Raw genomic sequence first — 12,472 nt, forward strand, 5'->3', positions numbered from 1 at the left:
TCTGTTTGTGGTGGGGGTTTCAGCCATGTTGGCTCAATCAGGCTGTAAGTTAATTCATCCTGATGAGGACAGACAACAAAAACTCAGCCATCACCTTTATTTTTGTTTCACATTGCCTAGCGTTTTGTAGTTTGGTGCCTTCTCTGGTGCCTGGCAAAGAAGAGACTAGGGAGAAAAAAGACAAAAGGAAACAAATATTTCATCTCAGATTTTTATTTGTGGTTGTACTTTAAAAAGAGGACAGTCAGCTCTTCATGAGTTAAAAAACTGGAACAGATGTCTGGTAATAAGGAAAAAGTACAGAGGAGGGGGAAATTAAATAAGATCTCTTGCAAGAACAGCTTTAGTATCTCTGGAGGTTATAAGAGCAATCATGTTCCTCTGAGCAGCTGATGGAGGACATCATTAAAATGTAGGCACTCCTTTGGAAGAGAACTTTCAGCTTGATTCACTCATTAATAGACACTAATGCTGGATTGTGCCTGTGTGAAAAAAAAAGAAGAAAAATCTGGTTCACTGAGTCTGACTCTCCTAAACCTTAACTAAAGGAATCCTTTCAAACTTTCTCCATCTTATTAGAAACATAAAATTCTATTGCGTCAAGTTGCTTTAAGAGACACATAACACTACGCTAGGCAACTAATGAATCATCATAGCATGGGCTGTTTGGGGTATGCTATGTGGATATATGTCTTCTTCATTTACAATGTCTAGTCATGGTTGACTATCCAGTCCAAAAATAGTGGAGTGCATAGGCAGCCCTTTAAAACTTAGCTGCCACACAATATGACTGTTGCATCATGTTCTATCTTGTAGGCATGCATGCGATAATGCAGTGTAGGAATACTAGGGATCGATGAACCATGGAGGTTTAGTTCACAAAGGGGATGATGAATCAAATCCTATGGTTTGGTTTGAAAACTTGGAAGTGTTTCAGGTTTGCTTGGAGGTTTGGTTCTGATTAACTTGAACTTTCAAGGTGTTAACCGTATGGGTAGCCCCCCTTCCTCTGATGTCTCTTCTAACAAGCCCCAGGACCTCATTTTCTTTCCTTAGGTATCTTCAGAGGGGACCCTGGGATTTGTTAGTGAGAGAAAACAAGAAACATCAGTTTGGGGGAAGGGAGGTTCACCAGTATGCCAGCTGTGTTAACTTTACCCCATGTTCACTGAACATTTGTGGGCTGGTCACAGAAACAAAACTTTAATTCCTGTCTCAGTTTGAATCACTCTGACATTGGATGGAGATATTTTGCACAGATCTCTCTATTAAGGAGAAGATGAGAGACAGTTCAGCATAGCCTGGTTCTAACAGTGTAGCTATAAAAGGAAGAAAAATCTCAGTTTTAACGTTTGCTGTGTTAACTAAGTACCCAAAGGAAATATTTTGAAACCTTGTTTAGATGAAGGGAAGATGCTTATATGACATCTTCTCTATAATACGTCCAAACTCCATTGTTTAAAAGTACATCTGAAAGAATGCAGACCTACATAGTCTTTCTTCCCCATGGGATTCTAATAGGGTAGAGGCCTGACATACCCTTAGAACAGTGGATCTCAAACCTTTTTTTCGTGACCCACTTGAAAACTGCTGAGGGTCTCGGCGGACCACTTAAGGATCTTTCCAAATGTTGTTTGTACCGTTAGCTAACTATTGTAAAGCACTTTGGATAAAAGCACTATATAAAAAAAACAATAATAATTTACTTTTTTTGTTCTACAAATAAAAGCATACAACTCGCAAGATGTTGGGAATGAGTGACAGAGGGTAGATCACTTGATGATTACCTGTTCTGTTCATTCCCTCTGGGGCACCTGGCACTGGCCACTGTCAGAAGACAGGATACTGGGCTAGATGGACCTTTGGTCTGACACAGTAGGGCCATTCTTATGTTCTTAAGTTAATTCATAGTTTAATGTCAGTAGCCTTACCTTTCTAATGCGATGGATGTGCCCTCTCTCCCCCGCCATGGCAGCCCCCGAGCAGAAGCTGGGAAGGAGAGGGGTCTCTCCCTTTCTCCTCCACTGCAGCCCCCGAGCTGGGGTGAGAAGGAGGGGGGCTCTACCCTGCCACAGCAGCCACAGAACTGAGGCTGGGAAGGAGGGCCGTCTCTCCCAAGCAGCCTCAGCCCTGGAGCTGGGGAAAGTCACCTCTTTCTCTTGCTGCCACAGCCCTGCACATCCCAAATTCCACCCCCTCTTCTCACCCCACTCCCCCCACCAAGACCACGACTTCAGCTTACATGTGCATCTTCTCCAGGGTCCAGGCACCTAATTAGTGGAGCCATGCCTGCGCGGCTCCACTAATTGGGTGGGTGGCCCTTCATTCTCTCGTGTGCGGCCACCCAGGGTTGCACCTTAGAGGGAACTATCTGTGGACCACCTGAATGGAGCTCACGGACTACTGGTGGTCCACAGACCAGAGTTTGAGTAGCCTCAGAAGTTGTGCTTTTTAGTGAGATAACAAAATATTGGATAACTTGTTAACAATGGGGTAGGAGACAAAGTCATAATTCATTAACATATTGGATACTGGAACATAAAATAAAAGTATATTAAATATAGAAAAATGCTGCTTTGTCTCAGGTACTGTCATGTGGTAGCTGTGGGTAAATGCTTACTTTTCAGTGGTGATCACTGTACATTTGCAGATATCTTTAAGTCAGATTTCTGAATGTTAACGTTGTTTTATACTGAATTCACCTTTAATTTAGCAACTTGCCCGTCAGAGCTCAATTATTTCTGTCTGACTTTGCAATAAAGCCACAATCCTTTATTGAAAAGTGATCACATTAACAGAGTACAATCCAGTGTTAGTATTAGGAAAAGCCTGCCACCTACATTTCATTTATGTGTAGTTTCCACAGTCTTCTCTAAAGAAGTAAGGGCAGAGGTGAAAGTACGCCCCGCTACGGTGTACCGGTAAGAGCCGGTGCGCCATACCAGGACTGGCTTTCCGAGAGGGTAATTTAAAGCCCTGAGGTAGCAGCAGCGGGGCTGCAGCTGGGATTTAAAAGGCCCCGGAGCTCCAGCCGCTGCTACTCCCCCCCTTCCCCCCGGGGCCCTTTAAATCCCGGACTGAGCCCTGCTGCCCGAGGGGTGGGGTGGGCTCTGGCGGGGATTTAAAGAGCCCCAGAGCTCCAGCCACTGCTACTGCCCCAGCCCTTTAAATCCCCACCAGAGCCCTGCTGCCAAAGCCCTGGGGTAGTGGGGGTGGGGCTCCGGCGGGCATTTAAAGGGCCAGGGCGGTAGCAGCGGCTGGAGCCCCAGAGCCCTTTAAATCCCCGATGGAGCCCGGCCACTGCTACCCCAGGGCTCGGGCAGCAGGGCTCAGGCGGGGATTTAAAGGGCTCGGGGCTCCGGCAGCTGCTACTACAGAGGAACCCCAGGCCCTTTAAAGCTCTGCCAGAGCCCAGAGCCCCGGGGTAGCTGTGGCAGCCAGGAGCCCCCAGGGCTCCTCAGTGATTTAAAGAGCCCGGAGCTCCACTGCAGTAGTGGCAGCTGAAGCCCTGGGCCCTTTAAATCGCCCCCGAGCCCCAGGGCTCCCAGGCGCCTATGCAGCTGGTAGCTCAGGGGTGATTTAAAGGGCCCCGGGCTCCCAGCCGCCACTACCGCAGCTGGAGCCCTGGCCCTTTAATTCAAGATTTAAAGGGCCCGGGGATTTAAGGCCCTGCCTCTTCCGGTTGAGGCCACGCCTCTTCCAGTTGAGGCCATGCCCCCTGCTCAGGACTCTGGCATACCGGTAAATCCTCTAACTTACTTTCACCCCTGAGTAAGGGAAATATTTATTTGGGAAGGAGAAAGCTAATAAACTTTCCTTTCTATGCCTGGCACAATTATAATTTGCTTTAACTATGAGTACAGTGTTCCGCTGTAATATTTATTCAAAAATGCTATCAACCCTCTTGAGTGCAAATATTAATATGTAGGGGAAGATTTGCAAATTTCCAACTTCCTTTACTATGTGGAATAAAAAGCCAGTCTTTTCCCATATTAAATAAAGTTAAAATTAATATGTTTTGTAATTTGGAGAACACACTAGAAAATGTAACAACCTAATATGAACTCTTAAATCTTTTAGTAATATAGGTAAGCATATTCACCACTGAAGAATTCCTAAGCAGACTTACAAAGTGCGCCTGGGTGCACTGCCTCATATTTGCAAACAGTGTTGTCCATCTGAGTTGCAACAGGATTCTGTAAGGTAGCATTAAATGTTCTCTTCAGGACAGTGTCCTTAAACAATGGGCTTAGCTGTGGAGACATAAATATATGAATTTCAGTCAAATCAACAGTAAGCATACATGAGCAGAATTCTACAATAATCTTGCTTATATACTTCCTAGGAAAGAAAGATTCTGCTTGCCACAAGAGACTGCTTCCTCCAAAGCTTCTTTATGGAAATCCAAAGCTTCTGTATGGAAAAGCACTCAACATTATCTACTACAGCTAAGAATACCTTATTACACTGTGCCATTTTGGATTATTGAGCTATAAACAATCCTGGAAACTGCAGGTGCTCAGCAACACTGAAAATCAGGCAAGTTATTTAGGTGTCTACATACGGATGAAGGACCATAAGTTTAGGAACCTTTTTTAAAAAAATCGTGGAGCACGGTGATGGAAGTCTTAGTAGTACGAGTGAAGGGAAGGAGGAAAGAACAGAACTAGATGATCTTTAGAAGTCCCTTCCAGTCCTACAGTTCTATGATTCTATGACTGCAGGACCACCTATATAAATAAATGTTTGCAGGATCAGGATCAGGCTTGGTAAGACTGAGTTAATTCAGATGTATATGGGCATCCCATTGTTCAGGTGTTTTTTGTTTTCATCATTACTAATGCGCAACATCACAAAATATTTTATGCATAAAGATGACAATAAATTAAGGAGAAAATGATCATTTTAAGGTGAGATTTCAAGGGAGGAAGTAATTCTTTGTCTTGGAGGGAAGGAAGGACAGAGGTTATAAATAGATGTGGCAGGAGGGTCATGTGGGTCCCCAACCTCTGAGGCAGAGATCAGAGGAGCAGTGAGTGGGCAGAGGAATAGGTGGGAATGTGGTCAAAGATATCTGGGAGAGGATTCTGGGGACCATAATGGCAATTTTGAATTTTTAAGTCAGTTAAAGTGACAATGGATGGGGATGATCTTTCTCCCTGAAACAGGAAAAAGGCAGTAGCATTCTTAACCTTCTGTGGCTTAAAAAGTAGGGAGTTTGGAAGATTATAATAAAGGGAATTGCAGTATGCAGCAAGGGAAATGGGTGACAGAAATGAAGGGCCTAATTCTCATTTACACCTAGGCCACTTTACACTCATCTGTCAGTGTACAAGATCCTTAAAGTAGGAGTAGATTATATCTAAACTCATTTTAACATCCCTTTACATGATTAGAACAGTTTAAATCAGTAGAGGCAGGGTCATAATAATTAAACATTCTAGGAACTTTCTAGAAAGCTCTGACACATAGAAATAGGAACCATTGGTGAAAAAAAGTTTTCATCATGGATAAATCCAATATTTCTGACCTTGGGAGCAAGCTAAAGCCAGATTTACAGAGTCATGAAGTCAGATACATGGGACTAGAGCTGGGGAACTATTTCTAGTGAATGATATATTTTACAAACAGGGGCCTTTCTTCTGTGCATATAAAGGGAAGGGTAACAACCTTCCTGTATACAGTACTATAAAATCCCTCCTGGCCAGAGGCACAAAATCCTTTTACCTGTAAAGAGTTAAGAAGCTCAGATAACCTGGCTGGCACCTAACCAAAAGGACCAATAAGGGGACAAGATACTTTCAAATCTGGGGTGGTGGGGCGGAAGAGGTTTTGGTCTCTCCATTCTGTGTGCTTGCCAGACACAGATCAAGGAAGCACGCAATCCAACTCCATTAGAATTAGTAAGTACTAGCAAGGGAATGTGTTAGCTTATTTTTGTTTTGGCTTGTGATTTTCTCTGTGCTGAGAGGAAGGTGTATTCCTGGTTTTCTTTTTGTAACTTTAAAGTTTTTCCCAGAAGGAATCCTCTGTGTTTTTTAATCTGATTGCCCTGTAAGATTATCTTCCATTCTAATTTTACAGATGTGCTTCTTTTACCTTTTTTCTTTATAATAATGTTCTGTTTCTTTTAGAATCTGATTGGGTTTTTTTTTAGTGTCCTAAAAAAACCCAAGGTTGGTCTGTGTTCATTTTGTTTATTCTCAAGCCTCCCCAGGAAAGAGGGTGTGGGGGCTTGGAGGAATATTAGGGGGGAGTAGGAACTCCAAGTGGTCCTTTCCCTGAGTTTGTCTAAATCACCTGGTGGTTGCAGCATTACCTAATCCAAGGTACAAGGGAAAATTTGTGCCTTGGGGAGTTTTTAACCTAAGCTGGTAGAAATAAGCTTAGGGGGTCTTTCATGCGGGTCCCCACAGCTGTAACCTAGAATTCAGAGTGGGGAGGGAACCCTGACAATGAGTTATTTGTAAACTGACTAATTTGTATTTGTCATTGTCCCATCATGCAAACATATTTCAGTGTAAGTGTTGCTTTTGAATGATTCAGTTCACCTATATCTTCAACTGTTTGATCGTCATTATTCATCATATATGGTTGGTTCCCCTAAGTCATATGGTATTGTTTCTGTTCCCTGACTGGATGACTGAAACAGTAGCAAACACTAACACAAAAATATAAATGATATGTTTATAAATCAAGAGTCAGTACTTCCACCACTAATAGCAAATTCCCTCTTATTTGTCCAGCATTTATGTGAACAAAATCTGCTGACACAACTGTTTGAGAATAAGCAAATATGAAAAAGTGTAAATGTGGCCAAATAGGAAAGTGATTCTGAATGAAAGAAAACGTCCATGAATAAATGAGGTGGGAGAGAAGTAGAATTAAGTAGTAAGAGCCAATAAGAGAAGAGAACTAGTGGGGAAGCTCCAGAGAAATAAAGTAAAGAAAACAAGCAACTGCATATGAATGAGGTAGCAACAAAGATCCTGTGACTCAATATTCATTTTAGAAAGAAGCAACCAAGCTGTATTGAAAACTATAGTCACTGTATTGGATCAAATGACTGAACTGGAAACAATTGTCTCTATTTGAGTTGCAACTGCGCAGTAGGGAGATATCAAGTCAACAGCAGAGTCATTAAATTGTTAGTTTCCGTCTCCCTTTATAGAGGGAAGGAGAGAATGCAGATCTGCCCACACCATAAAATATTCGAGGGATGAGAAGAATTAAAGAACAAATAATCATAGGGTTGCCAACTTTCTAATCGCATAAAACCGAACACCCTACCCCACCCCTTCCTGAGGCCCCACCTGGTGCTCACTCCATCCCCACTTGCTCTCCCCCACCCTCACTCACTTGCACTGGGCTGGGGCAGGGGGTTGGGATGAGGGCTCTGGGTATGGGTGCAGGCTCTAGGGCAGGGCCAGAAATGAGGGGTTCAGGATGCAGGAGGGGGCTCCAGGCTGGGGGAGGGGGTTGAGGTGTGGGAGGGCGTGAGGGCTCTGGCTGGGGGTATGGGCTCTCAGGTGGGGCTGGGATGAGGGGGTTGGGGTGCAGGAGGAGGTGACAGATTTATGTTACCAGTCTGCCTGAGGTGACAGGTGATCAGGCTGAGGCCACAGGATTGTAGGGGAGGAGGTGAAGGAGCACACCAGGCGACTATGTTTTAAAGCTTTATTAAGCAAATAACAGCAGTGAGTGCTGGGAACACTTCCGCGTTACTTGGAGGAAGGAAGGAAGCCTAAGTGCCCCCACCCTAACACACTTTCATACTCACACATGCACGACCAGAGGCTAGCCAAGCCTGGGTGTAATGTAAGAAGTAGAGGGGGAAGGGTAGACGAGAGTTTTGTCCCCTGCACAGGCCATTTAGGGTCCGCTGTTGATCTCCGACTTGCTTCAGCTTTTGGGAGGGTTTTAAGTTTTGGGTTTTTTGGGGGGTGTTTTGATTAGGGACCTTTGTCGCCCGTGCTCTCTGTACCAGTTTAAACTGGCCTTTTGAGGCTTTTTTAAAACACATTGGCTTTAGGGTTGTTATGTTTTTATTTGCTGACCTTTGCATTTTTACTAGTTTTTGCACTTTTTGCTGTTTTGTTTGTTTTGTTTTGTTTTTAATGGTTGGCTGGGGTTGGGTGAGATACAGATACAGCTGCAGGCTTTTGGGTTGCATAGAGTCTGTTCTAGTGCCATGGCCTTGGACTGAAGCCAGCATTTTATCTTCGGACTGAGCTGAAGTGTTGAGTTAACCTGGGTTTTTGGGGTTTTTTTGGCCTCTTGCAACCTGCAAAGGAACCTTTTACTTTTAACTTATACCTTTAACCCTTCCCAAAATACCTTGCAATACCTGCAACAGCATTAGCAACATACAATGCTAATTTGCCTCCCCAAGGAATCCCCTAAGGAAGGGGGCCATTGGGTTGTAACAAGGGCTTCGGGAGGGAGTTTGGGTGCGGGAGGGGGCTCAGGGCTCGGGCAGGAGGTTGGGGTGTGGGAGGGGGTTTGGGGTGCAGACTCTGGCAAGGCTGTGCTTACCTCTGGCAGCTCCAGGAAGTGGCCGGCATGTCCAGCTCCATGCCCACAGCACCCACTGGCCGCAGTTCCCGGCCAATGGGAGCTGTGGAGCTGGTGCTTGGGGTGGGAGCAGTGCGTGGAGCCCCCATGGCCATCCCTGTGCCTAGAAGCTAGACATGCCAGCTGCCTTAGCCCCGCCAACCGGACTTTTAGTGGACTGGGTGTTCCAGTCAAAAACCGGATTCCTGGCAACCCTAAATAATTCTCATAATGCTTTTAAATTTTATAAAAGTTTCATCCAAGCATCTCAAGGTGCTTTGGAAGTTGGATAAGTATTACTATACCCATTTTACAAACTGGATAACTGAGGCACATTGACAGAACAGTGCAAGTCTGCTCTGCTGCTGCTGCTTGTGCATGACCAGTTTGGTTGACAGTAAACTTCAAAAATGTGTGACAGCAAATTGGTGTAATACTGAGTACGGCTGAGAGGCTTTGGACTGACTCTCATGAATTTCAGGGATCCTTAAACTGATGAGAAAATATAGCTACAGATCCTGCTTCCAGGGCTACAAGTGAGCCAGAGCAGAGAAACTAGTGAGGTTCCTTACTGCATGGGGTGAAAGTGGATTGGAGGGGCTGCACAATTCTGGTGCAGTGCAAAGCTCAGCTCTGGAAGGGGTCTCTTCACTGCAGTATGCAAAATGCAGGCCAGAGTGGGAGAACCCACTGACACCCAAGTCCTCCTCTCCTGTGGAGACCATGTGTTAGGACAGTGGGAGCTAATGATGTTTTCAGCTTCCAGAACTGCTTCACAGCCATCAGCAACCTGAGCAGAGTTACCTAGCACACAGTGTGGTATGCAAGCAGTGTGTTCGATGGGAAGCCCTGGGCTCTAAGGATGAGGTCTACAGCTTTGAAGTTATTTGGACATTGTGACAGGTTCCAGTCGGTCCTCCGAAACCCTAGGGGGCGCTGGAGAGCTATGGTCCCACTGGCAGGCCTTAGTCACACCTTTCGGGCACTGCAGAATTAGCGGGGAAGGTGTGCCGGCCCGAGTCTGCGGCGCGCCCCGCAGGCGGGGGGGCGCCGGTACGGGTTTGTAGCACACAGTTCTGCTACCCAAGGCAAGCTGGCCGGGGTAGGGGAACGCAGGCCCACCCAACTCCACGGCGTTCCAGCCCAGGGCCCAGTCTGTGGCAGGAGGCGAAGGTCCTGCTGCTGGGTCAGCGGGGCCACCCGCACTCGCTGACCAAACACCCCAACCCCACGGTGCAGTTCTGCCTCTGGGCTACTTCCTACCCGGTCTCTCAAGCGGGTCTCTCCGGTCCCTCCAGCTCGTCCGGGTATTCCGCTGCTGGCAGCTCCAGCTCCCCCCTCTGTGTCGGACTCACGCTGGCCCGGGCTACCGCCGGGCCCCTCCAGATCCTCCGGGTATTCAGCGGCTGGCAGTCCTGGTTGCCACAGGCCTTCCTCCCAGTCAGGTTCCTCCTTGCCCAGGGCCTCCCCTGGGTCAGCAGCAGGATCGCGAGGGAGCAGCCTGTGTCTGTCTCCCTCCCTGGTGCTCTCCTCACTGGGCAAAGGGCCCCGCCCTTTGTACTTCCTGTCCCACCCCTCCCCTTCTGGGGATTGGCGTAAGCTTGGTCTGGCCCCGTCCACTCAGGCTGAGAGGGTGGCTCTTTACCCTCTGGTTCGGAGGGGAGCCACCCTGGCTCCCTACAGACATATACACTGCATAAATGCAGATATACAGTATAATGTACTGAATTTTAGAAGGACATCAAGTGCAGCTTACAACTCAGGATTACTGAGCAACTGTATTCACATAAAAGTCAATCTTCTAATAACGTAATTTAAGCCATAGTTTAACTCTGAATATGCTGTATTCAACTAAGCTCCCGATTTGAGTATAGAAGTTAGTGCCATCAGCTGGATAATAAATTAATACTAAGAACAGTCTCTGTAGTGTACATCTAGAAGAACACCATTCCTTTGGCCCTCTGAGTTTGCACTCTACCTTTTGTTAAAAGGAGCCTAATCAAAAAGCAGTCCATGAAAAATCAGAAATATCTCTGAAACTAAGTCTGGGGGTTTGCAATCTTAGTGGATGTAAAAGAGTACAATGCTTTGGTATTTGAATTTTAAATTAATTTAAACATCTTCAGTGGGTATTATTTACAATTTGAGTAAAGGCAACACTGTATTCATATGTAATACCCTTGCACTTCTGCAGCAGCCAAAATGTGCTGAATTTGGCCTTTAGATACATGTGTGTGCATGCACCACTAAGTTTACTATGCTTGCATGGATGTAAATGAATGTTGAGTTTGGCCCAAAGTGTTTTTACACTTGACTGATGTAATTTTCATCTAATTGTTTCCCACCTATACTCAATAAATCAACATCGATACATGGCACTAGATTATTTTTTTACAATACATATCTCCTTCCACACAGAGACCTGTTTTAAGGTACAAGTGCCTCCCTTATGCACCACTATTTGAATGTTTTACCCTTACCAGTGAGTTTCTCTAAAATACTTGGGAAATCTCAACTCATGTTACAAGGCTGGTGCATGTCTACTTTCTTATGAAGAAGTGGTGAACCAAGTAATGAGCTTACACTGGCCCAGCTTCTGACCAGTGCAAGACGGTACAATTCTGGTGCGTAAGACTGGGGAGCTGAGGGGAATTGGCTGGAGCCTCTCTATTGATGGTTCATGAGCAGCTAGGAGATCACTCATGTAACACAGTTAAGTATGTCCCAGCCTGTAGATATCTATATATCGGTGGGTTTGGAAGACTCAGGGTCCCATAGTCCAGGTTGCACTCAGGGGACCCCTTCACACCAGGAGTTCCCTACAAGACCTTGGAAAGGATTACAAGGTGCTACCTGCTCCTACGAAATTATACAGCCCTGACAGCAGGAGCAGAATTGTTTCCTGCCTCCCACTGCTCTGTTGGGGACTCATACTACCATCTGATTCTCCGATGACCCTGTTCAAGATCAAGAGAAGCAGTGCCTCTACCTAGAGAGTCCTCTGATTGAGTAGCAGCTACCCACTGTCCCCTGAAAGTCCACCTCAGGATATTGGTGGAGAGGAAGCTGGTCCCCATGAAGACAACTGATGTTCAGGTGTGTGTGGGAGAGTTTTGGGGTGGGGTGAGCAGGGAGGGCCTGCTAAAGGGACAGAGGTTTTTCATAGAGTCAGGTTTTATACAAACCCTAATCTCCATGTGAAGCAGCAGTGGTTGATTCAATGCCTGATCCTGCGGCCAAAATCCTGCTGGGTTAAATTCACAAAACTCATGAAACAAACCACTCTCCAATTCTAAAAGTATCTAGTGGATTGAGTGTAGTGGTGGAAGCCAGGAGCACCTGTTTTCTAATCAAGGAATCAGAAAATGAGACAGATTTTCTAAAATTTTAAAGTGAGGCTGTAACTTCTTTTCCAACCCTCTGCCCCCCTTCCACTTCAGCACAGGAACCACCCTGGGGACTAAGGCTCCCAAAAGGCTCTACTGCCATACAGGGAAGGAGCCCAAAGCCTCAGCCCTTACTCTTCCAGCCTTCACCCCCATCTTCTGGTCTGGAGGACATTTTTTTTACAGCTGTGACTCCCACACACTACTGAATTATAAGTACCATCTCCTTTCCCGTCTTCTCCCCCGGAAGGCAGGTAAAAGCAACAGAGTGTCATGTCAACAAGACGGAGGCTTATGTTTAGGAAATTGATGTCGGATGCCATTAACATCTTCCTTTTCTACGACTGATGCTTACCAAGTATTATTGTCACTATTATCAGAATTTTCATGGCTGTTATGTCACCATGCTTCCAGCACATCCACCACAGGAACAGATGGGGTTCATAGTGCCTCTGAAAGGGCCCAACAGACCTGTCCTGCCTGTAGCACTTGGCAAACTGGACAGCCATTCCTCTTGGAGTGTGCCTTTATAC

At 45.8% G+C, this 12,472-nt stretch overlaps 1 protein-coding gene across 3 annotated transcripts in view; it reads right to left on the bottom strand.

Moving 5' to 3' along the window:
* Positions 1 to 205: 205 nt before the first annotated feature.
* Positions 206 to 12,472, bottom strand: part of STPG2 (sperm tail PG-rich repeat containing 2) — a 407,796-nt gene continuing 395,529 nt past the window's right edge. For 2 of the 3 annotated variants that reach the window (XM_073340746.1, XM_073340744.1), the window contains 2 exons: positions 4,130 to 4,253; positions 500 to 1,074 (listed from right to left, as the gene is read on the bottom strand). In XM_073340746.1, the coding sequence (XP_073196847.1) occupies positions 1,040 to 1,074; positions 4,130 to 4,253 (159 nt within the window). In that variant the 3' untranslated portion in view covers positions 500 to 1,039. The other variant, XM_073340745.1, reaches the window with a different exon arrangement.

This window comes from Lepidochelys kempii, chromosome 4 (genome assembly GCF_965140265.1).
Source record: "Lepidochelys kempii isolate rLepKem1 chromosome 4, rLepKem1.hap2, whole genome shotgun sequence".
Lineage (NCBI taxonomy): Eukaryota > Metazoa > Chordata > Testudines > Cheloniidae > Lepidochelys > Lepidochelys kempii.